The sequence below is a fragment of the Bos taurus genome, chromosome 25 (assembly GCF_002263795.3).
Source record: "Bos taurus isolate L1 Dominette 01449 registration number 42190680 breed Hereford chromosome 25, ARS-UCD2.0, whole genome shotgun sequence".
Taxonomy (NCBI): Eukaryota; Metazoa; Chordata; class Mammalia; order Artiodactyla; family Bovidae; genus Bos; species Bos taurus.
Window position 1 is genome coordinate 38,931,617 of NC_037352.1, and position 26,062 is coordinate 38,957,678.

Consider the following 26,062-nt stretch of genomic DNA (forward strand, 5'->3'; position numbering starts at 1 on the left):
TACAGAAATGGCACTTTCTGTTCGGGTTCAAGCTATAGCATGCATGCGTATTTTTGTGCTAATGGGAAAACACGTTGAGTAGCAACGAGCAGAGGGTGATGTGGTGTGTATTGATGGGTGCCGATTTCTGCTTGTGAAACTTGAGGACTTCCCTGGTGGCTCAGATGGTAAAGCGTCTCTCTACAATGTGGGAGACCCAGGTTCAATCCCTGGGTCGGGAAGATCCCCTGGAGAAGGAAATGGCAATCCACTCCAGTACTATTGCCTGGGAAATCCCATGGACAGAAGAGCCTGGTAGGCTACAGTCCATGGGGGTCGCAGAGTCGGACATGACTGAGCAACTTCACTTTCACTTTCTGCTTGTGAAGGATGCCTGGGTGTTACCCATGTTTGAATGTGTGTAAAAGTTTCTGGAACCACCTACCACGCAGTGTCTGCAGAGGCATCCTCTGGGAGGGGCCTGGTGGTGGGAGGAAGAAGTCTTGTGTTTCATGACACTTCTTTGCTTGGTTTGTGGTTTTTATCATGTGCACATGTGACTTTCGCAATTTACAGAACTTATCATGGGGTTATTTTTTTTCTGATGGTGAAAACCACGCATAGTCCTTGTGGAAGATTTTCAGGACAGATAAGCAGAAAGAGAGTTGCCTTGTTAGGGCGTGGCTCTGCCGTTCTCTGGTGACCGCCTGCGCGTCTGAGTGGACGTGCTGTGAAGGACAGGACCCTGGCCTGTGTCCTCTTCCCAGGTAGGGATCTGAGGAGGGTCGCCGAGGTGCTCGTGAGCCCGGCCCCCAGAGCGTGGGCTCACTTGCCTCCTCCCGCAGGTGCAGAGCGGGGCCCGCCCGTGCGGCCCTCGCTGGAGAGCCTCCTGGCGGCCAGCAGCCACGTGCTGAAGGAGGTGCTGGACGGCCCCTTCGTGGATCCGCTCAAGAACCTGCGGCTTCCACGTGAGCTGAACCCCAACAAGAAGTACAGCTGGATGCAGAAGAAGGATGAGCGGGTGAGGCGTCCCGGGCGTGGCTTGGGGGAGCGGGCTGGGCGGAGGACGGGGTGTGCCCAGAGAGGCCGCCTGGCCTGGGCCTTGGCAGGCTGCACGCTTGGGGGAACCTGTTGCACTCCCAGCTTCCACCACCACCTTGTGGGGTGGTCCCCGGCGAGTTGTCTCCTCTTCCCTGGCCTCAGTGTACCACATGATCACGTGTCAAGGGTGTGTCCCGTGGGCAACAGCTTGGGGGCTCAAAGAGAGCAGATGTGCGTGTGACAGATGCCAGCCCTGCCCGAGAGGCACTTGCGGGCCACCTCAGCCTGGACACGGCCCTGCAGGGTTGGCTTTCCAGTCCCTGGCGTGCACACGGGGAGTCTCGGTGAGGGTGGCGTCCCTGCTGTGAGACCCCGCACTCACCCGCCACTCCCCGCAGATGTATGCCATGAAGTCCTCCCTGGAGAGCATGGACGCTATGGAGCTGGACTTCCGGATGCGGCTGGCAGAGGTGCAGCGCCAGTATAAGGAGAAGCAGCGTGAGCTGGTGAAGCTGCAGCGGCGCCGCGATTCCGAGTGAGTGCGACCCGCCGCCCGCGGCCGGGCTCTGTAGGCGCCGCGCTCAGGAGGTCCGCCGTGCAGGCCGCCAGGTGTGCGTGGCCCCGAGTGACGTGTGCGCTCCGTGCGCCCCCTTCTCCGCGCCCCACCCCACCCCCGGGTTCACAGCCCAGCGTGTGATTCTCTTTAAGGGACAGGCGCGAGGAACCCCATAGAAGCTTGGCACGCAGAGGCCCTGGCAGGCCGCGGAAACGGACCCACGCCCTGAGCGCCCTGTCGCCCCCCCGCAAGAGAGGGAAGAGCCGCATCCATAGCGGAAAGTAAGGCTGGCCCCTCGGTGGGTCGGGGACTGGCACAGAGCTCGGAGGGGAGGCGCGCGGGCCCGTGCGGGGCCTGTGTTGGCGCCAGGGACCTGGCGTCCCTCAGGCTCTGACCCGCCGGGATCGGCAGCTCGCGGGCAGCACGGCGCGCTGCCCTGGGCCAGCCAGGAGGGCGAGCGTGGAGTGGACAGGCACACCCACCCCAGCCAGCAAGTCGAGTGTCACCCCAGTCAGGCCTGTCTTCCTGCCGCACCGGCGTCTTCTGCGGCTAGGGCCTGCTTCCCTCTGTAATGGGCGGCGTCACTCCCGGGCTCCTGGTGCGTTGTGCCCGGGGTGCTCCCTGTGTCCGGGGCCTCCGCCTCCACGCACGCTGGGGAGAGGCTCCTTGGAGCCACGTGTGGCCGGAGCGAGAGCACTCCCTCTGGGTTAGCTGTGGATAGAGGAACGCTGCTGAGGTTTCCCCGGGCCTCCGGAGCACGCCTTGGCCTGGGCCAGCAGGGCAGGCGGCCAGCAGGGCGTGGGTGAGGAAGCAGAGGGGCCACAGGGTACCTTCACAGCCGCAGGAGAGGCCGTGGGTCTTCTCAGGAGAAGACAGCCCCAAGAGCCCCCCTGTCTTGCATCTAAGCTTGGATGTCCCTGACTGACCAGAGGATGCAGAGAGAAATACCCTGTTACCAGCCACAGGCGGGTGGGGAAAGCCGCTCCTGGAGGAGCGAGCAGAGGCTGGGGCTGCCCGCGCGTGGAGCCGCGGGGGGTGGGTGCGCCTCCTGCCGAGCCCAGGCCTGCTGCCTTGTGACCTTGGGCCAGGCGTTCGCTCTTGTAGGTGAGCGCCTTCCTCCGTGAAGAGCAGTGTGTGGAACCAAGTGTTGTTTTGTGGTTAAAATACAGACACGGAGTGAGACGCACGGTAGAGACCTGGTAAAAGTTACTTCTGTCTTATTAGTACTTGTGAGGCTTTAGCGTGAAGCGGGCCACCGGGACCCTGGCCTGACTGCTCGGGCACAGCACAGCGAGGCGCTCCTTCACAGCAGCTCTTGATCGTAACCCCCGCCCCATCCTGGTGGATGTCTGTGGCATTTCTGGTCCGTGTTCTTGGCGTGCTTGGGTACGGAGGTCTCTGACCATGACGAGATGTGTGTGTGTGTACGTGAAGGAGCACAAGAGAGAAAGGGGCCGGCAGACACTGCTTTCGAGAAGTTCTTTTTTCCCCCATTAAACGCTCATTCTGCCTCCTTCACAAGTGTCCCAGAGTCCTGGCACCACAGTGCTTCAGACTCGTCAGTCTGCCGTCAGTCTGTGCTTCAGCATCCAGAGCCCACCCTTCAGGGCCATGAGGGTGGACCCCCGGCCCGTGCATGCTGCCTGCCGGGCTGCTGACCGGTTCCATGTCTGGGTTTCAGGCTGAGCGGCAAGCCCCTGCTGACCTCAGACGACTACGAGCTGGGAGCGGGGATGAGGAAGAGACACAAGGGGCCTGAGGAGGACCACGACGCCCTCGGCGGAGCAGGGAAAGCCCGGGGGAGGAACCAGCCTTGGGACGAGCACGAAACCTCGTCAGACTTGATGAGTCAGGTTGGTCGCCCCATCTCTCAGGTGTGCTGTTGGCTTGGGGCACAGGGTCTGGCAGGGCTGCCGGGGCTCACACCCCCCCTTTGCGGGTCTCCTGGCCCTGTTGCACAGACACTTTGGGAGTACACTCAACTGTGGAATCACTATGGATAAAATGGAATAGTAACCTGGGCGCAAATGCTTTTGTTGGGGGTGGTTGCCTTAGTGCCAGAGCCACTCCTCCAGTCTTGGTCATTGTGCAGAGCAGGGGAGGTCAGAGAGCTGGCGAAGGAACACAGCCCCAGGTGGACTGAGGCTGAAAGCTCGTCCTCTGTGTGTGCTCCGTGACCCTCTGCTGAAGCGCAGAGGAGAGACTGCGAGTTCCTAACCCGATAGTGCAATTACTCAGTTGTTTCACGGTATAATTATTTAATGAGCGGCTTCACCATTCTGGAGTTTGAAGAAACAAGGGCTTGATGCCATTGTAATTTCCTCTGGGAACTCTCCTGAGGTAAAGGGGCGAGCGCCAACGCCTTGAGTTTTCTTGTTTCTGCAGAGCATTGAAATCACCCACTTGAAGGCCCTCATCACTGAATACTAACATACCTTGTTGTCCCTCCCAGAAAAACCCTGTGGGAGGGGGCTGTTACGGTTGACTCGGGCGTCAGAGAGAAGGACCTACATAGGGGAGAGTGGGTCCGTGGGGAGGGGAAGAGAGCCAGTTTGTAGTTTGTACGTCAGCATCCTTTGTACTCTCGAACCTTGAAGGGCACTCTTGTTGTCTAATTGACACTATCCCAACTTTTTCTCTCCTTATGAAATGTTACCTGATTAGAGAGAAAATAGCAATGAGATGTTCAAATGAGGGCCATTGAAGCTGCATGTTTCAACAGCAAATGACTCCAGCTGATGGGAGACGCGCAAGCAGGAATTTATCTGTGAAATCTCTAATCATTCTTTCTGCTTCAGGCGTCCAAGGCACACTCAAGGCATTTTCTTGGCAGCTTCAGCCCATTTAGCTGGATGGCCTGGTTTAGGCTGGGAGGCCATCTTCATCACCTGCTTTAGGCAGCTGAGATAAGCAGATCAGCTGTGCTGTGAACTGGGTTTTCCATCTTCAGGTTCATCCCTCCTCCCTTAATCCAGCTACCTTCTCCCCCTTGGCTCCCTGGCAGCACTGTTTTAGGCGCTCCCCACTAGGAAGCACAGCACAGCCAGCCAGTGGCGAAGAGAACTGTAACCACAGTAAGAGCTCTTTAATAAGTGCTTCAGGTGCCTTTTCTCAGTTCATCTGCAGCACAGCCCAGTGCTGCCTGTGCGTAATCACCCCCATTTTACAGGGTAGAGGAACTGAGGCTAAGAGGAATTCAGCAACATGTTAGAAAGCCACGGAGGCAGGGAGGAGGAGCCCGGGTTCGTCTGAGCTCATGCGCTGAGACCCACTGTGGGTGTCAAATGTCTTAACCCCACGACTTCCCAACTTCCCTTTCCAGCTAAAGATTAAGAAGAAGAAGATGGCTAGCGACCAGGAGCAGTTGGCAAGCAAGCTAGACAAAGCCCTCTCCCTCACAAAGCAGGACAAGTTGAAGTCGCCCTTCAAGTTCTCAGATGGTTCTGGGGGAAAATCAAAAGCGAGCGGGGGCTGTGGCAGGTACTTGACGCCCTACGACAGCCTGCTGGGCAAGGACAGGAAGGCGCTGGCCAAAGGCCTCAGCCTGTCTCTGAAAGCCTCGCGAGAAGGTAAACACAAAAGGGCCGCCAAAGCCAGGAAGATGGAGGTGGGGTTCAAGGCCAGAGGCCAGCCCAAGTCGACCCACTCCCCCTTCGCCTCGGAAGTGAGCAGTTACTCCTACAGTAAGTAGTGGGCCGCGCCGCCTCAGGGCTGTTCTTCCTCCCTTTCCTTCCTTTCTTCCTCTTTTGGCCTTGAAAGCTCCATGGCCTCTGGTGATGGTCTCTTTTTCCGCTTTGGCGCCGGTACCAGGCCGGAAACGGAGGTGGTTGTGATGAATGGGCACTGTTGTTTGGGCGGCCACCTGTGATTGGTGGGTACTCGTGATTGGCGGGCGGGTGGGAGCGGAAGTCCGCCAGCCCTCCCGTACCCGCCTTCCGTTGGTCCGCGCTAAGGCCATCGGTGTGGAGGCCTTGTGCTACAGAGTTGGCGGTTGCTCAGCCTAGAGCGGCCGCTCGTGAAAACCATAGAGCTGACCGGGCCGCTCCCGCCCTCAGGCGGCTGCCAGTCCTCCAGCTCAGTGTTAGTGAGGAAGGCGTCTATGGAGCACACACCAGGGCGGCCTTTCTTGTCTTTGCGACGGCCCTCCACGTGGTTACCCGGTTTGTTTCCGAGGATAGATGCTGAGGCAGGGCCCAGCCCGTCAGATTGAGCGGCGCTGGATGGCCCGTCACGATGGGCGCTGCCTATTTGCAGCCGCATGCGGCTTTCGGGCCCCTGAAACGTAGCAGCTGTGGCACTGAGGGACCGAGTGTACGCGGAGCCTGCGGCCTCGCGCTTCTTGTCTGGGAACTGGGGGAGCGTGGGCTTCCGGAGCCCGGACGGCCTTGTCCTCACCCCCACCCCCGACACCCTTCCGCTGGCCCAGAGCCCGCCGCTTGGCACCTAATAGGTGCTCGGTAAGTACCTGGGCGGAACGTGTGATGCCAGGATGGCTGCCCAGGGCTGGGGTCGTCGCAGCAAGGCCGGGGAGGGGCTGTTTGCCTCCAGGCATCTGTCCGCGGGTTTCTTCGAGGGGGACCCGAGGCTGCGACTTGGGTAGAAAGCTTTCTCCTTAGTGACTGCGTGCGTCTGTATGACTGGGCCTTTCATCGGCTCTGTCTACTTCATGGGGTCGGGGGCGAGGGTGATGACTGTTAAGGGCAAGAAATGGTGTGTGTTCTTAAGGAAAGAAAGTCTCTATAGAGTTAAGATACCATGGCCTGCCCCCGAGTGCTGTCCAGAGCCCTAAGTGAGCTGGCTGGGTGGGTGAACAGCTGGGAGAAGGCATCTGGCGTGAGATGAAGCTGCTGCTGTTGTCTTTGGATTTTAACGTTCCTGGTTTTGGTTGTCCTGGGTCTCCAGCCTTGATGCTCATGGGTGGGGGGGCGAGGATCTACTTTTGTGTCTTATGTCCCCTGGGTGGGATCAGTGGCCGAAACACCTCAGATTCAGATGGGTGTGAGCTGAGCGGCACTGCCCAGGCCCCTGGCTGCCTCGTGCCAGTTCTAGAGACTTGTAGTTCCGAAGGAGAAGGGAAGGGCTTTCCTTTGCTTGTTCTGGAATATCACAGAGAGAGCAGGGATTGCTTTTCCTTTGATCTTTCAGTGGATGTGGCCTAGCTGGTGTTGGAAGGATCCTCTGCTCTCCCCCTCTTACAGGGGATGAGGTGGGGTTCAGGCTAGAGTCCAGAGAGAAGCTGAGGTCTTTGCAGGGGGGAGGGGGGCTCTAAGCTGCCAAGTCCACTGCGGCAGATGTGTGTAGGCACGCAAAGCAGTGTTCAGATTGCTCATCTCTGTTGCGCTCTTGTCTAAAACTGCACTGTTCAGTTGAGAGAAGTGGGTTAATGCTGCCACAGGTTGGTCAAAAGGCCTGTCTGCAGTTAGCTGGTGGCTATGATGTGAGAGTGGAGAGAGTGGCTGGCTGTGGAGAGAGTGCATCTCTTCTATTTTTCGCATTAGTCTTTTTGTCTTCCCTGTAAATGCCTGCATGCAGGGTCATGAAGAAGTCGAGGTGTTTCCTAGCCTTGAGATGCTGTATCAGGAGGAGAGAACGTCGCCCTCCTGCATTTTCACTGTGGGTTGTAGGGATCCGGTGGCTTGCTTGGGTTCTGGTGGGAAGCCAAGTTGGTCCTTGTCACGCACGGACTTGTCCAGCCTGGCAAGTGGCTTCAAGAAGGACAGGATGAAGCACACAGGAGGGAGAGCTGTGGCTATGGGACAGGCAGAGGCGTGTCCTCGTCCCACCCAGAGTTGCCAGACTATCCTGCAGTTGGGTGTTGAGTGGAAAGCATAGATGTTGGAGGAGGCAGCCAGAGAACCCCTGCCCCCCAGCATATGCGCGTGCGCACACGTGCACACACATACACACACACTCTCTCTCTTCCTCCTTCTCTTGGACTCGGGGAGGGCAGCTGTGTTGGTTAACGTCTTTGGGACGGATTTGACGAGATGAAGGGATTACAGCCTTTGGCTGCAGAGCCTTTCCGTCCTATGGAATCTCGCTCACCAGCCTCGCGTGTAGAACAGACCAAAGTGGTGTGAGTCTGCCTGGGGAGGGATTGGAAGGGGCCAGAGCTGTGCCCACTTGACAGCTCCCTCCCCAAAGCCTCAAGCAGCTCCAAGGCTGGAGACGTGTGGGAGGCCAGAACCAGCATGCTGGTCCCCCCTCTCAGATAGGAAAAGAAACGGGGTAGGGCTGGGAGCTGCAGTGTCATTCGTCAGATGCCGCTGTGCTGACTGCCGAGCAGGAAGCTGGGTTGTGAGTCTTTACACGCTTGCCCCGAATACCACTGCGAGCTGGTGTTTTGGGAAAGAGGGGCTTTACCTGAGTCTTCCCTTCTTAGGCTGCTTCCCTCCCCACGAGGAGCCCATGGGCTGGCTGCAGTCCTGTGGGGTGGACTGGACTCGGCAGTGACCTCCCTGCGCAGGGCAGAGACCTTCCTGAGAGTGGGGCTTCCACCTCCTGCAGGGCCAGGAAAGACTGTTCGCCCTGTGGCCGTGTGGTGGGTGGTGCTGGCAGCAGCGGCCCAGCCAGGGCCTGGGTCCAAACCATGCAAGATGGGTTGTGTGGGGCCTGCGGCTCAGAGGCCTCCCAGGTGAGAGATGAGGCCCGGATGGGGAAGAGCGTGCCAGGTGGTGGAACTCTGCCGAGTCCACGGCCGGTGGGCGTTTGGACCTCGGTTCTGGCGCGTGGCAGAGTGTCCTCAAAGGTGCCGAGGCTGATGGAAGAGACCCTAGCCCCTTCCTTCCCTGGCTCTGTGACTTATCTTTATTAAAAACTACTTTGACTGCAGATACGGATTCAGAGGAAGAGGAGGAATTCCTGAAGGACGAGTGGGCTGCCCAGGGCCCCTCCAGCTCCAAACTGACACCTTCCCTCTTGTGCGGCATGGTGGCGAAGAATAGCAAGCCAGCCGGTGGCCCCAAGCTGACCAGGAGGGGCCTGGCAGGCGCCCGGACTCTGAAGCCCAAGCCGGCCGCCGGCAGGAAGCAGCCGTTTTGTTTGCTGCTTCAAGAGGTCGAGCCCCGTTCCTCCTTCAGCGATTCCTCGGAGGACTCGTTTGACCAAGGTTACTAGCTCCAAACACAAAATAACCTTCCATGTTTCCTATCGAGCGAGTGAGTGCGAGAGCGAGAGCGGAGCGCGAGCGCAGGGAGGGCGGCCGGGAGCCGCCGGGATGGCCTGGCCAGGGCGGCCGTCCAGTTCTTGGCAGCGTAGCCTGCTGTATCAGCCTGGGTCCTTTAATTTTTGTTTTTATTTGTACCTGTATCATTGTGATAATACCATTGGCTGGCTCTTTTGGAGCTTCTATATGGACTGTTTTTAGTCTTCCTCCCCTTCTCCCACCTCCGCCCGCCTGCCCCTCCCCTCGTCTTCCCGTCCCTGGACTGCAGGCCTGGGTGGGTCCTCCTGGCGTGGCCATGGCCTCGGAGGCCTCCCAGGGGACGTTTTGTAAATGGAATTCTGTCGTGTGGGCGTGTGACTTGATGTTTGTACCGCAATTTTGGTAATACCAAGCTTTATTAAACATACCGAGTTCATTTTTAACTAAACCCGTGTGCCTTGTCTCTCTTGCTGTGTCCTGACTGGACCATTAGGTTGCCGCTTCCCTCATTTGTTCCCCCCTCCCCTCCTCCCCACCCCACCCTCACCCCCACCCCACCCCACCCTACCCCAAAAGGGGTAGAAGGAGTAACGCAGTCTGCGCTCTCTCTATTATTCAAATATCCCTGGTAGCTGTTGGCATGCCTTTCATTTTCCAGGTTTAAAGTCAACTGCTTTCACCTCAAGCTTCATCTTTTTTTTTTTTAAGCTGCTTGTTTGTCTTTTGTTTTCTTAAAGCTGTTTATGCAACAGTGGTTAAAAAACTTGCAAACGCTCATTTTCTAACACGTTGCTGTTTTGGAGGGCATGTAGGCAGTGCAGGATCACGACCACTCTGCATCCCCGAGCTCTGTTGTGAAATGCAAAGGCTTCATTGCCTTGTGGGGCAGAGCTCAGAGGAGTCCAGGAGTCCCAGGCTGGTCTGCCCCCGGCCTCACTTAGGCAGACAGGGTTGGTTTCGGCGACCCCTGTGAGCTCCCTGGTAGACTGACTGGTCCCAGTCTTCCAGGACCTCCACTCCCAGATGTCCTGAGGTGGGGGTGAGGCTTTCCAACCCTGGTTTAGGGTTTGCTTCAGGGCAGACCCCTTTCAGGGACCCCAGAGCTGGTGGGGGGATCGCAGAATCCTGGGGGGTCTGAGCCTGACTGGGAGGCGTTTGGATGATCAGGAGAGGATGGAGCCGGTGCCTCGGGGCTCAGGCTCCCCGTGCGGCCGCCACACCTGATTGAGCACAGCCTGGGCCGCTAGGTCTCCCGCCGGCCTCGTCTTGTAAGGCCTTTGTGGACACGTCTGGCTGGTTCCTCATTCCCCTCTCGCCTCCCCGGGGCTGGGTCCCCATGCCTCCTCCCCCTCAGAGGCCAGAGTTCCAGCTTCCAAGGTTTGGAGCTCCCACCCTAGCCCAGACCCCACAGAGAAGCAGGCAGCATCCCAGATCTCGTAGCCACGGGCCCACCCACCAGGGCCAGACCCAGCAGCAGACAAAGCCCGTGCAGGGGGCAGGCGGGTCTTCGCTGCACCCAGACCGTTGGTCAGGTCTCGAAAGGGATATTTGGGTAATAGGGCCTTCCTGATGCCTGATACTAAAACACCTAACTGGCTTGGCTTTTCTGGTGTGTCTGCTTTCTCCCCCCAGCAGCTTGGCCATACCTTCACCCTTGACCCCTCCCCATGACGCTTTGAATGTCTGTTTTGGTCTCTCGCATTTGCTCTCACGCTGCACTCTGGACGCACAGCGAAGGCTGGGAGTAGGGCAGACGCGCAGCGGGTCACTGAGCTTGGGTGCGAGCCGGGCTCGTTGCTCCGTAGGTAGGCACAACCCCTTTCTCTGTGTCCCCTCTGCACCCCCCACCCCTCGGGGTTTGCCCCCATCGGCTATGGCAGCAGCGGATCGCTTTGGCATTTACGGATCGGGTTTTGAAAAACCAAGTGACAAGAGCCAACCCCCACATATTGAGCCAACAGGTTTTTTTTTTTTCCTCTGGGAAAAAAAAAAAGTTTTTCTGCATTTCCTCAGGTTTCTTTGTTGGGACTTTTTCCTCCCCTTGCCCTTGGCAAGCTCTGTCGCCTCAGGTGTGGACAACTCCCGAGTGGCTTCCGTGGTCCCGAGACACCTTCCCTCTCTCAGCTTCCCCTACCCCCTTGGGCTCTGGCCTGAGCGGACTGGCCACCCTGGGAGGAAGCCAGGGCTGGCCCACAGGCTTGCGGGAGCAGGAGATAGGGAAGGGTCTCAGGAGACCAGGGTGACCCAGTCAGCATTTCTTTTGTGGGAGACACGCCCTTTATTTTGGCCTTTTGCTTCCCAAACATTCTTCCATCTCGTGGTGCCGGGTTCAGGCTACTCCTGGCTTTCTGGGATCCAATGCAGACAGACGTCCCGGACATCCAGAAACCCAGAGCCAGACCAGGAACCCTGGGTGGGAGAGAGAGCCGGAGTCTCCACACCTGAGCAGCCCCACGCCCACCCCCAGCCCAGCCAGCCCCCTGCCCGCCACCCTGCTCAGACTGGCCAAGCCCCAGGGTGGAGGGGGGCCTGCCCGAAGCGGGGGACCCAGGCGCTGCCAGAAGTCTGCCTACACTTAGCCTGCTTTGCCGCTGTGGCCCACTGGGCGGAGACAGAACCATGTGGCGTCCGCAATGTGAATGGATCGCAAGTGTGCACGGCCTGCCTGCCGCCTGCCCGCCCCGCCGGCCTCCATCCCGCTGCCCCCATCGCTCAGGGAGCCGGGTCTCCGTCCGCTCACCCTCCTAACAGCCCTCCTCTCTGCCTCCTTCCTTTCTCAGCCCCTTCTGGGCCTCCCTCAAGCTCTCATCCGCCTCCCTCACCGAGGGCTCCCTCGGCTGGGACAGGCGGACCAGACCCCCCCCGCCCCTCCCCCACCCCTCGTCCTCCCTGGCACCCCCGAGGCCGCCTTTTTGGGCCGCTCACTGCAGTGCAGCAAGCAGGCGGCTGGGGGGCGTTGGCAGGAGAATGTGGAGTTGGCCACCGTCTAGGGCTCGTCCGCCCCTGGACCCAGACTCCCGGTCCCCAGACATTGCAGAGAGGCAGTAGCTCATAGTCCTCCTTCCTCTTCTTGGCGAGTCCCCTCCAGGCTCCCAGTGCCCTTGGGCAGACGGGCACCTCCTTGGTCACAGCGCCTTGCGGGCAGACTGGCCGGATGCCCTCCCACCCACTGGCCTGGTGGGGTCAGCTGAGCTGTCTCCCCAGAAAGGCGGGGAAGCTGGCCTGTACCTCCAGGCCATCTCTCTTTCTGGCGGAGGACTTAATTCACGTGCACGGAAGGTCACCTTCCCTGGTGCGACCTCCAGCCCCACTGCCCTCCCTGCCTTTGTGCCAATGGTCCGAGCTGGGCCAGTTCTTGGGGAGAAGCACCTTTCCGTCTCACCACCCAGCGAGGTGGGCTGGGGCTCTCCAAGAGTCTTTTTCCCACTAGGCCGTGGGTGGTGAGTCGCCAGCCCCGTGTTCAAGTCCCACTCTGCCGCCTAAGCACCTGACCGTGTGGAGCAGAGTGGGCCGACGAGCCCGGCCACTCCCTTCCTGGCCCCTGGAGGTGTAGCCGGCTGTGGCTCCCTTGGCTGAGCCAAGCTGAGATTCTCACAGATAAGGAAACAGCAGCTCAGAGAGGACTGTGGATTTGCCCCAGGCTTCCCCAAGGTGCTGGGCCTCAGCTGTGGACCCCAGAGCCTGTAGAGCATTACCATCATGGGAGCCCCTGACCCACTCCGAGATGAGACAGAACTCCACCTTCTGCTGCCAGCCAACCCCCAGGCCTCCCACGGGCGAGACTGCCCCCTGTCCGCCCCCACATACTCTGGGGCCAGCGCCCGGCCTGCGCCCGCAGGGTCCTCCCGCCCCCTGCCACCCGCCCTGCCCTCACCTCCCTCCTCCTCCTCCCGCCTCCTCCCCCAGCTTTCACGTGTGTGTTGGGTTGTGTGCGCGCGTGTGTGCGTGTGAGACCGTGGAGAGCGCTGTCTCCAGTCCTCGTCCGTGTGTCCGTCCCCTGCCCACAGCACAGGTGCATGTTGGTGCTCCCCTGCAGAAACATTTGCCTCCCAAAGCCGCCGCCCACCTCTGGGCTGCCAGGTTGCCCAGGTCTTGGGCTCGCTTTGACGGCTGGGGGCGGCAGGGGGTGGGAGGCGTGTGGGCTGGTGAGTCCGGAGCCAGGCTGGGGCCGCGGCCCCCCCTCGCTGGCGCTGTGGCGGCGTTGGGGGCGGCGGGGGGCGGCGCCGGCCCGGGCCAAGGCTCTGACTCGTGCCCTGTTTTCTGCACGCCAGATGAGAGCTCCGAGGAGGAGGACGAGGACGATGAGCCGGAGGAGGATGAGGCTGCTGGCGGCTATAGGCTGGGCGCCCGGGAGCGGGCCCTGTCACCAGGCCTGGAGGAGAGCGGGCTGGGCCTGCTGGCGCGCTTTGCTGCTAGCGCCCTGCCCAGCCCCACTGTGGGGCCATCCCTGTCCGTGGTGCAGCTGGAGGCCAAGCAGAAGGCCCGCAAGAAGGAGGAGCGGCAGAGCCTGATGGGTGAGTCCCGGCGGTGGGCTGTGTGGCGGCGGGTCCCACTGCCCGGCCTGCAGGAGGGGCTCAAGAGAAGGACGGGAACTCCAGGGCTGGGCCAGGCCTGGGTGGACGGCCCTGGTGATGGGGGCCTCCCTGGCCTCCCACTCCCTGGGGAGGGGTCTCCAGAGCTGTGCCCTGACCTTCACTGGCGATGCTCCCAGCAAACAGGACCTCAGGCGCCCAGAGGCAGCTCTGGGGTCTGCAGAGGCCTCGGATCTGCACGCTGGGGGCTGTGGGAGCCCACCGGAGGCCCCTGGCCCAGCCCAGGGGTAAGGGAGACCGCTGCAGGTTGGCGACACCCAGGCTGAGCCAGGAGAGAAAAATGGGAGCTGGCTAAGGCGATGTAGGAGAAGTCGAGGCGCACGTGGCAAGAACAGGCCGCACGAAGGTCTGGAAGAAGGGGAAGCTCTTCACACTTAGGGCAGTAGGTGGGGCTGGTTTATTCAGTGAGATGCGTTGGCCCAGACAGGGCAGATTTCGTGGGCCTGGGGTTGCAACCCAGCGGAGGTCATTAGTGCGGGTGACCAGGTGCCGGCTTACCGTCTCACTGCCCGGCTGGGCAGACAAAGGCAGCAGGCACCAACCCTCGGGCAGGAGGCCTAGCCGTATCCTGGCCCTGCGTCCCTCCTTTCTGCGTCTCCAGTCGTATCTCTGTCTTCTTGGGACAGACAGACACCTTGGGACCGTCTCCTGGGCTCACTCCCATTCTCACGGGGCCACTTTCCCCGCGTGGACCCAGCTCACCTTCACCGGGGGTTAGTGTTTGGGCTGTCAGCTCCCTTTGCCCTTTTCTGAGCCTCGGTGGTACACATGAGGCCCTCCTGGCAGGGGCTGGAGCATGGGAAATGGGCCCTGCTTGCCACCCTGCCACCCCGACCCCCTGGCCTCCCGCAGCTGCCCGGACTTCATGCACCCCAGAGCGCATTCCCAGTGGCCCGCACCACCTCCAGAGACCACGTCTGTTCAGGGCTGGATGGCCCAGTGCTTTCTGTGCTGAGAAACGTTCCACTGTCAGGACGGACCACAGTTGGTTTCTTCATTCACCTGCTCAAGGCCCCAAAGGACGTCTGGGTGGCACCGTGGTTCTGGCAGTTTTCACTGAAGCTTCTCTAGACTTCTGTGTGCAGGTTTTTGTCTGGACCTGTTTTCAGCTCCTTTGGGTAAATACCAAGGAGTGTGATCACTAGATTATATGCATATGTTAAGATCACGCTTCGTTTTTTAAGAAACTGCCAGACTGTCTTTCGAAGTTAACCACCGTTTTGCAGTCCCGCCAGCAGTGAATGGGAGTTGCTGCTGCTCAGCACCCTCACCAGCGTTTGGTGTTAGTGTTTTGGATTCTGGACGTTCTCGTTGTTTTAATTTGCATTTTTCCTAATGATACGCTGTGGAGCATCTTTTCTTATGCTTATTATTTGCTATTTGCATATCTTCTTTGGTAAAGTGTTTGTTAAGGTTTTTGTCCCATTCTTAAATTGGGTTATTTAATTTAAATCTTAATACTGAGTTTTAAGGGTTCCTTTTGTATTTCAGATAACAGTCAGATGTGTCTTTTGCAGACATTTTCTCCTGGGTCTCATCTTTTCATTCTCTTGGCAGTGCCTTTCACAAAGCAGAAAATTTTAATTTTACTGAAGTCCAGCTTATCAGTTCTTTTTTTTTTTTTTTAATGGATCCTGCCTTTGGTTTTGTATCTAAAAATTTACCGCCATACCAAAGGCCATCTAGATTTTCTCCTACATCATCGTCTAGAAATCCTGTATTTTTGCAGTTCTAAGTTTAGGCCTGTGGTCCAGCGTGAATTAACTTTTGTGAAGGGTGTAAGGTCTGCGTCCAGGTTCTGGTTTTTTTTTGCACGTGGATGTCCAGTGGCTCCAGCACCGTCTGTTGAGAAGATTCTGTCTTTTCCATCGTATTGCCTTTTCTCCTTTGTCAGACGTCACCGGACAGTTTGATGGCAGTCTCTTTCTGGGCTCTCTCTGCTGTCCCATTGACCTGTTTGTCTATTCTTTTGCCAATATCTCCCTGTCTTGATTACTCTACCTTCACAGTAAGTCTTGAAATGAGTTACCTTCAGCCCTCTGACTTGGTTCTTATCTTTAAATATTGAGTTAGCTGTTGTGGGCCTTTTGCCTCAATATACAAACTTTAGAATTGGTGTCTACAAAATAACTCGCTGCATTTCTTACTGGGTTTATTACATTGAATCCATAGATCAATTTGGAAAGAAATGACACTTTGACAGTATCAGTTCTTCCTGTTGGCAATGGACTAGCTTTGATTTCTTTTATCAGATTTTTTTTTAATAGTTTTCCTCATTTGGATCTTTTACATATTTTGTTAAATTTAGCTTCCTTCATTTTGCGGATCGCTAGTGTAAGTAATACCGTCTTTTAAGTTTCAGATTCCCACTTGTTCATTGCTGGTATATGGGAAAGATCCTTATCCACTGTGCCACCAGGGAAGGCCTTTAGGATGCTATTGTAAATGGAATTCTGTTCATTTTTGCAGTGCTTGCTGCTAATGTATAGAAATGTAACTGATTTTTGTAAATTGATCTTATATCTTACATCCTTGCTAAACTCATTTGTTCTAATAATTTTTTTAAAGTAGATTCCTTAGGATTTTCTATATATAAGATCAGTTCAGTTCAGTGCAGTCGCTCAGTCGTGTCCGACTCTTTGCGACCCCATGAACCGCAGCACGCCAGGCCTCCCTGTGCATCACCATCCCTGTCCGTCATCCGGGAGTTCACTGAGACTCACGTCCATCGAGTCAGTGATGCCATCCAGCCATCTCATCCTCTGTTGTCCCCTTCTCCTCCTGCCCCCAATCCCCCCCAGCATGAGTCTTTTCCAGTGAGTCAACTCTTTGCATGAGATGGCCAAAGTACTGGAGTTTCATGCCATCTACAAATAGAGGTAGTTTTATGTTTTCCTTTCCAATGTATAGTCCCTTTATTTTCCTTGCCTAATTGCTCTGGCTAGGATCTTGCGTTCAATACTGAGCAGAAGTGCTGAGAATAGATATCTTTGTTTTTTTTTTTTCCTGTCCTCCCTGCTCCATAGATATCTTTGTGAGAAAGCTTTCATACTTTTTTCTATTAAGTATGATGTGGTTGTTTAGTTGCTAAGTCATGTCCAACTCTTTACGACCCCATAGACTGTAGCCTGCCAGGCTCCTCTGTCCATGGAATTTCCCAAACAAGAATAGTGGAGTGGGTTCCCGCTTCCTTCTCCAGGGTATCTTCCTGACCCAGGATCTCTTCCATGAACCCAAGTCCCCTGCTTGGCAGGTGGATTCTTTACCACTGAGCCACCTGGGAACCCCAAATATAATGTTAACAGTGGTTTTTTTTCTTCATTTGTCAGGTTAAGGAAGTTTCCTTCTGTTTCTCATTTGTTGAGTGGTTTTATCACAAAGGGGTACTGGATTTTGTCAGTTGCTTTTTCTGTGTCTGTTGATGTGCTGTTCATGTGGTTTTAATGTTTTATCCTATTAATATGGTGTATTATATTGATTTTGTAAAGAGTGTCCAAGCAGCCTTGCCTGCCTGGCCTGTGTCTCACGGGGTCACGGTGTATAATCTTGCCTGTGCGTTTCTGCGTTGCATTTACGTCTGTTTATAGTTATGTTTTCTTGATGGATCGATCATTTTATCATTGTGAAACGTCCTTCTTCTTTCTTGATTTCTGTCTTCAAACCTATTTTGTCTGATAATAGTAGAGACATACCTCACAGATCATGTGGGTTTAATTCCAGACCAACGCAATGTTGCATTTACCCAATATTGCAGTAAAGTGAGCCACACAAATGTTTTGGTTTCCCAATGCATATAAAAGTTGTGTTTATACCATGCTGCTGCTGCTAAGTCACTTCAGTCGTGTCCGACTCTATGTGACCCCATAGACGGCAGCCACCAGGCTCCCCCATCCCTGGGATTCTCCAGGCAAGAACACTGAAGTGGGTTGCCATTTCCTTCTGCAATGCAGGAAAATGAAAAGTGAAAGTGAAGTCGCCCGGTCGTGTCTGACTCTTAGCGACCCCATGGACTGCAGCCTACCAGGCTCCTCCATCCATGGGATTTTCCAGGCAAGAGTACTGGAGTGGGGTGCCATTGCCTTCTCTGGTTTATACCATATTATAGTCCTAAAGATGCAGTAGCATTATATCTTAAGAAAAAAAGCACCTACCTCAGTTAAAAAATATTTTATTGCTAAAAATCGACAACCATCTTCTGAGCCTTCAGTGAGTTGTAGTAGTAACATCAAAGATCACTGCTCACAGATATAACAAGCATGGTATCATATAATGATAATGAAGAAAGTTGAAATCTTGTGAGAATTACCAAAATGGGACACAGAGGCATAGAGGGAGCAAACGCTCTTGGAAGACGATCGCCCACAGACGTGCTCGACGCAGGGTTGCCACCGATCTCGAGTTGGTAAAAGGTGCAGTTTCACAATGAAGTGAGGCCTGTCTATACAGCCACTGCAGCTCAACTTTGGTTACTCTTCGCATTGTATGTCTCTCTTAATCCCCTGACGTTCAGCCTATTTTTGTCTTATTCTCTTCTCTACTATTTTTTGTCTGTTTTCTGGGCCTGTTCCTTTTTCCTCCTTTCTGCCTGTTTTTTTGGGGAGGAGGAGACGTTTCACTGGACGCTGGTTGGGAATCAAGGCTGGGGGTTCTGCTGCCTGCTCCGGCCTGTCCGCAGTGAGGCTGCGGCAAGACGCTTCCGTCTCTGCGGGCCTCGTGCTTGTCCCCACCGCGGGGCCTGACGAGGCCGTGTCCTCTGTTCCCGGCACTGCTTGTGCTGCCCCAAAGGCTCTTAACTGTTATCTTCCTACCCGATCTTGCGGTGAGCAGGAGGCCCCAGCCCCTGCTCTCCAGGCGAGGGTCCAGTCCCGCCCGCCGCCCTGCCCGCGCCGGCTCCCTGTGCGGTGCGCCTGCAGCGGTCTGTGTGCATCCTGGATTGCAGGTGGCTTTCTGCAAGGGACCTGTCATCAGGTGGGGTCTCAGTCCCTCATACCCAGAAGCAGAGCTCACAGACCAAGAGTGTTTTATGGCCTGCACCCTAATCAGCCAAGAAAGCCCCAGCTGTCTCCCCTGCAGCAGGAAGTCTGTTAACAAAAGATGAATTAATAAGATCATCATTCTTTGCAAGTGGTTCCTTCTCCTGGAGTGTGGCCCCTCCCCTGGCCCTGCCCTTGCCACCGAGGCTGCATCTGTTGGGGTGATGGGTCTCAGCCTCCCGCAAGAGCCTTTGTGGCCAGGCTGCTGGCTGCCCAAGGGTCAGTAGGCCTGAGGTTCAGCCCTGGCTTCTCGGCTGACCTGGGGCAAGTCCTTCGCTGGAGCGGTCAGCCCAGGACTGTCACAGACATCTCGTCCCTGGGGTCTGCCTGGAGGAGGCAGGCCCCTCTTCATTGCCCTGATGGGGAGAAGCACCACTCACCCCCATTTAGAGTCTTCTCCTGGCCACCAGCTCTGGGCCAAGCTTTGCGCTGTACCACTCTGGGGGCTCCAGGAGAAAGTGGGGATCTACTTCTGGGGGTGGAGCACGCCAAGATAGACAAACACAGACGGGACCTCTGCAGTGTGCCGTGTACCTGTGGTGAGGAGGGGTGGCCCGAGGACTCCCCAGGGCGCGGAGTGGGTCTTCTCAGAAAGGAGGCTGCAGTCATCCAGGTGGAGGGCAGGGAGAGATGGTGGTGTGGGCAGAGGGGCCAGAAGGAGCGAAGACCGGGGGGCTTACAAGGACAGAGGACAACGGATGTTGGGGAGAGGTTGTGCGTTCAAGGAGCCCAGGAGCTGGGCGGAAGCTGGGGGCTGCCCTGCAGCAGAGGGAAGTGGCCCCCTGGCTGTGGGGAGGGGCTGGGCCCCAGATCTGTGTGGATTCTGGGGAATCCTGTCCTCTTGAAAGGGGACTGGGTGTCTAGGACCCCCAGTTTTGAGAGGCAAGGCCGTGCTGGGGCTTGGGGATTTTGTGTGGACTTTCCCGCCTACCTCCCTTAGAGCTGCTGCCCGTGCAGGTGTGGGGCTCTCCCCGGCTCACCCTCCCAGGGCTCCTGGATGCTCGAGGAGGCCCAGGAAGAGCCGGGAAGCTCACACGTGGCCAGGCAGGAGATGCCACATTCCCAGACAGTGCTTTGGGGCAAAGGGTCTGGAGCAGAGTCTGGGCAGCCTGGGGTGATTCGGGATGGGAGTGGGCCACAGTCCTTCGGATCTTCGGCCTCAGGATCCTCCCTGGAAGCGGCGGAAGCCTCCCTGGGTGGCCTCGTCCCTGCAGCAGGGGTGGGGTGGCCAGGGTGGGAAGTGGGGGCCGCAGAGCGCCCCGTCCACAGCCGCCCCCCTCACCTGCACGCAGGCACGGAGTTCGAGTACACCGACTCAGAGAGCGAGGTCAAGGTGCGGAAGCGGTCACCCGCCGGCCTGCTGCGGCCCAAGAAGGGGCTGGGGGAGCCAGGTCCAGCCCTGGCTGCGCCTGGTGCGCGCACCCCTGGCCCCAGCAGCCCCGACAAGGCCAAGCTGGCGGCCGAGAAGGGGCGTAAGGCCCGCAAGTCGCGGGGCCCCAAGGAGCCGGGCCCGGAGGCGGGGCCCGAGGCCAGCGACGACGACCTGTGGACGCGGCGGCGCAGCGAGCGGATCTTCCTGCATGACGCCTCGGCGCCCCCCGCGCCCAGCAGTGCCGCGCCCACCGCCGCCAAGCCTGGCCGCTGCGCCAAGGCCGGCCTGCCCAGCCCGCGCAAGGACGCCGGCCGCGCCAGGGACAGGAAGGACCCCAGGAAGGTAGGCCTGGGACGGGGAGGCCGGGCGCCCGGGGGGCAGCGCGATGCTGAGACCTCCGTTGGTGGTGGGCACTCCTCTGGGTGCCCCTCGACGGGCGTCTTTGGTGAGGACACCCGGCAGCTGGGCCAGTAAGTGCCGTCGTGTGAAGCGTGGTCTCAGGCGGTGTTCCAAGGCCTCTATGGGAACTGTCGCATGCTCCAGGGCAGTGACTGCTGTCAGTGGCAAAGGCTCACCCCAAAGGAAAACCTCATTTCTGGAGAAGTTAGTGAAAATAGAGCTGGGATTTTTTTTTTCCCCACCCGAGGGAACACCTCCCTTTTGAGAACTCTGTGAGAAGTCTGTATTGATGGGGCCTGCTGCCTTTCCAGCTGCGCTCATACCGTACAGCCAGCTCACAACATGGGTCTCTGGCTCAGGCCCCTCTGCCCTGCGTCCCCCACACCACAGTGTCATTCTCGAGAAAGCCACCCAAAGAGACGGAACTCGGCGTCGGCTGGTAGGGGAAGGGGCTGCGTTTGGGTGGCATCTGCAGGGACCCCTTATTCGTGACCCCTCACGGCCGAAGCCACCTCGGGTTTTTCTGGAGAGAAGATGCTGGAATAATGCATGATGATGACCGTACTGGGGGATCTGCGGTGGGGGCCCGGCATGTCCTAATCGCTCTACCATGGATGCTGCATGTGCTGGTGGGGGGACGCTTATGTCCTCTGCTGAAACACTCTGACTCCAACTCCCCTGAGCTGGCACAGACCCCACAGGTGGAGCCCTCACCCCCGAGGCTGGGCACAAGTCCCAGGTGGTCAGTTGTGCTCTTTGCCCAGCTGGCTGTAAATCAAGGATTTTCATGACTCCACCCCCGCCCCCCACTCAGGTCAATAATTCCCCAAAATGACAACTTGGGAAGACACTTGATTTACTGGTCCAGTTTATCGTAAAAGATGCAGCTTGGGAGCAGCCAGGTGGAGGAGACGTGCGGGGCAGGGTGTGTGTGAAGGGGCGTCGAGCCCCATGCCCCCTCCGGCACTCCTCAGTGTGTGGACCAGCCCTCTCGTGGTCGGAGCCCCAGCGCTAAGGGGTTTTCGTGGTCGCTTCATCACGGAGGCACGATGGAGAGCAGTCACTCAGGCTCCATCCAGCCCCTTGCTCCTCTCCCAAGAACGGGGATGAGGCCGAAGTTTCAAGTTTGGGTCGTGGCTGGTCTTTCTGCAGACCAGGCCCCATCCTAAGGCCATCCACGGGCTCATCACATGTCCCCTTCTTAGAACAGAAGATGTGCCTGTGACCCCGGAAATGCCAGGGCGCTGTAGGAGCGCTGTATCAGGAACACAGCAGGGGGCGGGGAGAGACCAAGTACATACTGCTTTTGACATCACAGGCCATGTAAGGAGGGTTTTACAAGCCATATAAGGAAGTCTTAAAAACTGTACCTCACAGGTAGCCCCGGAACCATCCCAGTCAGCCCAGCAGCTAACGATCATCAGAGCTGAGCTTACACTGGAGGCCTAGTGCCTGAGCCCCTAACCACAGGGCTCCCAGCCTCTCTGAGCCTTTCCCAAAAAGGCAGCTTCCCTTAGGAGAGGGCCAGGGGCTCACCTGATCCCAGCCTCCTGACGATACAGTCAGAGGTGGAACGGAACAGATTAACTGTCTAGGGCGTCAGACACGAAGGAAACCGCTCTGGGGCCAAACAGTTCACCGTTTGGTGAGGTGCACTTTTGTATTCTGCTTTCTAGATTTGGAGTTAGATCTTGTGCATTCCCACATGCCATCAACTTTTTAGCTTACTTTTCTTTCTTTCTTGTTTAAAGTCACTCTCTAAGTGAAGGAATAGCATCCCACCATCTGGCCATCCTGTGGTTTTCAGTATCTCCTGCCAACAGCCACGCTGGCCATCGGTGATCTGGTTGATGGTGGTGTTTGCCATGGCAATCATCCCAGCAACAAACATCTCTGCTCTGTGTACAGAACTCGTCACCTTCGGAATTCTTTTCTTTTTTTAAAAGAAGAAATGTTTCTTAGATATGGGCTTTCTGGTTAGTGGGAAAGAAAGTTACCAGTTTTATCTGATTGTAACAGTAATTGGATGATAAAGAAAAGGAAGAAAATTAAATTCCACGCAGCGGTAACTTTTTTTTTTTGCTGTCAATTTCCCTTTCTTCCTGAAGATGCAACTGCAAAGACATGCCCCATAAGACAGGCTGTCTATTTAATAATAGAAGTCAGGTGGAAAAGGAGACACGACCACATGAAACACTGTCCTTCCACCCCCAAGATGCCTTCTGATTTCAGAAATGGGAAGAGGATTACAAGACACATCAGAAATAAGAAAACATTGTGTGTGTGTCTGTGTGTGCGCACACGCCAAGTTGCTTCAGTATATATAAAGCTGTATATATATACTTCTCCCCCTAAATAGAGATTAAAACGAACGCATTTATCCTAGTAACATTCCCCACTTTGTTCCTTTTAACGCTGTTGGCTTTGAATTTCACTCGTCTCTTGTGGAAGCTGTGACTTCTACTGCTGTCTCGGTAACATTTGCCCAGTCTTCTTTTTTTCTCTGTCTTAATTTCCATCTCCCCTGGCCCGTGACTCGGTCATTGGTATCAGGCACGTCTCTTCTAAAATGCACCAAGTGACCCCTGCCCTTGCTCCCGTCACCTCTGTGGCCTGAGCCTGCTGCCTGCCCCGAATATCATCACGTGCATCTCCCATGCTGTCACCTCTTCCTTGGCACAGGGCCTTGGCCCCTGGGATAGAAGCTTGTAACTGTGTCTGTGGACACTCCAGGTTGCTGGACATCTAGGTTGTTGCCACTCCTTTGCTCTGATAAGTGGAGCTTCGCACGGTCCCCGTGCACTGGCCCACTTTCCAGTGGAGGGAGCATCCCGGATCCACCCTGGGGGCTTTGAGCTCGGTGTCCCCCACTGCTGGGGCAAGAGGAAGGTAACCGCTGGTGCCCAGAAGTGCCCTGGGCAGTGGGGGCACGGTTCTGCACGCTCCTGCCAGGAATGTGCCCGCCTCGCCGAGCGACGCTGTCGTCATTCTTGGCCTCATTCAGCAGAGGGAAAAAGCAGGCGGGCAGCCAGATGAATTTCAGGTCTCCATGCCAAGGCACCTCGGTCGGCTGGTCACAATAAAAAGGGAGGCCTCTTCTCCCTGTCTGCCAGATACACTTGGCAGAGGGTGGGGGGAGGGAGGCTGCACAGCGGAATTTTCGGTAAATTCCCATCCGTGTTTAAGGAAAAAAAAGTACTGTGTGTGCACAAATGCGTTTGCGTAGCCTGTGAGTTTACATGATTGTGTGTGCTTGGGGAAAGTTCTGGAAAGGACACGCCACGCTGTTGTCATTCCCTCTAGTCACCTCTGCGGTTGGTGGGCTCGTTGGAGAGGAACTCAGCTACATGCACGTCGATATTCTTTTTTTTATAACAAGTAATGCATAGTGGTAATAAAGCCAGATTAAAACCGGAAATGCTTGCCAGGGGCGGGAGGGTGAATGTGGGGCCTGGGCCCGCTCTGCCCTCTGACAGCCACTCTCTGGCTTCATCCCCAGAAGAAGAAGGGCAAGGAGGCCGGATCTGGAGCCTCGCTGCCACCGCCCCGCGTTCCTGCCCTGCCCACCGAGGCCCGGGCCCCTCATACCAGCTCCCCAGCCTCTGCCAAGAGGAGCAAGGCCAAGGCCAAGGCCAAGGAGGTGAAGAAGGAGGTGAGGCTCCCCGGGGGCCTAGGCACGGCAGAGTTGCTTTGCTCAGTTGACAAATGCGGGCGATCCTGGGTGCCCCTCCCAACCCCAAGATCTGTGTGCAGCTGGAGGTGCTCCCTCAACCCGTCTTGTCCTCCTCCTGGCGCTCAGGTGGGATCTGGCTGCTGCTCTCTGTGCCACGCTGCATGGCAGCCTGATGGTGACACCGGGGTCCGGCCCGGCCTCAGCCGTCGGTCTGTCCTGCTCTGTTCTCAGAACCGGGGCAAGGGAGGAGCCGTGAGCAAGCTGATGGAGAGCATGGCCGCTGAGGAGGACTTTGAGCCCAACCAGGACTCGAGCTTCTCCGAGGACGAGCACCTGCCCCGAGGCGGGGCGGCAGAGCGGCCGCTGACCCCAGGTGAGCGCCTACCATGCCGTGTTGGCGCGGGCCTGGAGTATGGGGGTGCAGGGGGTTCCCCGGAGGCAGCTGCCAGCAGGGCCCGAGCGGGCCAGGCCAGGCTCGCATAGAGAGGGGACAGGGTGACGGGGGATTGGCGTGTGCAGAGGCCCCAAGGTTGGACGGGAGCACAGCAGTGCCCGAGGTAAGCTGCAGGAAGGCCAGCGTGACTCTGGGCTGGTCAGTTAGGGCGGGAGAGCGGCTTTGGACTGGGGGCAGGCAGAGCAGAACCCCTTGTCTTGAGGGCCTCGGTGGGGGTTTGGGCTTTGCCCTGAAAACAGTAAGACGGAGGTCAGGGTGGTCAGGTTGGTTTCACGGTAAGCTCTTTGGCTGCTGTGTAGACAGGGAACTGGAGGGCTGGGGCAGGAAGTGGGGGCCAGGAAGATGAGTTAGGAGACTGCTGGGGGATCTGAGTGAGCAGCAGTCAGGGTGGGCCAGGGAGTGGGTCCAGGGGTGGTGGGACCCTGTGGGGGGAGCCGGGGCACATGGGCGGGATGGAGTGTTCGAGGGCTGTGTGAGCAGATGCGGGGAGGCAAGGCCTGTGCACAGGTGTTGGCAGGTGGGGGCAGCTGTCACTGAGGTGGGTCACAGAGGGAACCGCTGGGCTTTGTTGGCTGGGGTTTGGGGTGCCTGGAGGACATCCCAGGGCGATGACTTCCAGTAGGCACTTGGACCTGGGGGTCTGGAGCTTGAGATTAAAGAATGTAAATTGGGGGAGTACAGTGAGAAGAGCCAGGCCAGCCCCGAGGAGCTTTGTCACCTACTGGGGAGTGTATTTGTCAGCTATCGCTGTGTAACGACCAAGCATGCAGACTCAGTGATGGTTGGGAATAGGCTGTCAGCAGGACGGCAGGGTGACCTCAGCTGGGCTTGCTCTGGTGATAATGGGACAGCTAGCAGTCCATTGACACCAGGGACAGGTCTGCCCAGCGTGGGCCTCTGGGCTGCTCAGGGCTTGTTCTCTGACAGCCCTGCTGTCAGAGGCTCGAGAGGGACCGGAAGGCCTCTGGAGGGAGGCCTCCCTTCAGATTCAAGCTGTTCTCCCCTTATCCACTGGCTAAAGCAGGTCACATGACCATGCCCAAGGTCAAGAGGTGGGAAGCCATTGCACCCATGCTCAGGCTGTGGCAGGGGTGTGGGTGCAGGCGGGGACCGAGACCTGGGCCCGTCATTCCGTCCATCCCAGCCAGTGATCTGGGTTTCTCTGAGTGAGGTGACAGCAGTGAGGGGCTGGGTCCAGGGTCCTACGGAGGAGAAGACTGGGTCCAGGAGTCTGAAGCAGCGTGGGTGGGCCTGGAGGAGAATGGAGGGAAAGAAGGAGCGGCAGTCTCGGGCCGGGGGCTGGTTGGGGCAGGGAGCCCAGCCTTGGGGGTGTTGCTGCCAGAACAGGCAGTGCTCCTCGTGGGGAAGGCTGGAGACTGCAGCTGAGGGGTGGCAATGGGGTCTGATGGCACAGAGCCTCCAGCTGAGGCTCAGCAAAGCGCTGGTCCTTGCATGGGCGTCACCTGCGTTCCCACCTGCCTGGGGTCTTTGCAGACGCTGGGAGGGGGGCGTGTGTGCGTGGGCACACTGCAGAGAGGGGTGCTGGAGTGGCCAGGTGGGCCCAGGGGGCGTCTCCAGGCCGCCCCCTGCTCCAGCCTCACCTCACCGCCTGCCCTCAGCTCCTCGCTCCTGCATCATTGACAAGGATGAGCTGAAGGACGGCCTGCGTGTACTCATCCCCATGGACGACAAGCTGTTGTATGCGGGGCATGTGCAGACCCTGCACTCGCCAGACATGTGAGTGGGGATGGGCCGCCCCGCACAGAGCCTCAGACCCCCACCCAGAGCCTTGCCGGGCTGCTGTGGGCGCCTTGCTTCA

At 57.5% G+C, this 26,062-nt stretch overlaps 1 protein-coding gene across 7 annotated transcripts in view; it reads left to right on the forward strand.

Moving 5' to 3' along the window:
- Window positions 1-26,062, forward strand: part of TNRC18 (trinucleotide repeat containing 18) — an 89,802-nt gene that overhangs the window by 52,579 nt on the left and 11,161 nt on the right. For 6 of the 7 annotated variants that reach the window (XM_024985140.2, XM_005225285.4, XM_005225286.4 and 3 more), the window contains 11 exons: window positions 825-1,000; window positions 1,419-1,555; window positions 1,729-1,857; window positions 3,258-3,429; window positions 4,899-5,259; window positions 8,409-8,684; window positions 12,992-13,234; window positions 19,638-20,059; window positions 23,616-23,768; window positions 24,021-24,162; window positions 25,863-25,980. In XM_024985140.2, the coding sequence (XP_024840908.1) occupies window positions 825-1,000; window positions 1,419-1,555; window positions 1,729-1,857; window positions 3,258-3,429; window positions 4,899-5,259; window positions 8,409-8,684; window positions 12,992-13,234; window positions 19,638-20,059; window positions 23,616-23,768; window positions 24,021-24,162; window positions 25,863-25,980 (2,329 nt within the window). The remainder of the gene's footprint in view (window positions 1-824; window positions 1,001-1,418; window positions 1,556-1,728; window positions 1,858-3,257; window positions 3,430-4,898; window positions 5,260-8,408; window positions 8,685-12,991; window positions 13,235-19,637; window positions 20,060-23,615; window positions 23,769-24,020; window positions 24,163-25,862; window positions 25,981-26,062) is intronic. The other variant, XM_005225288.4, reaches the window with a different exon arrangement.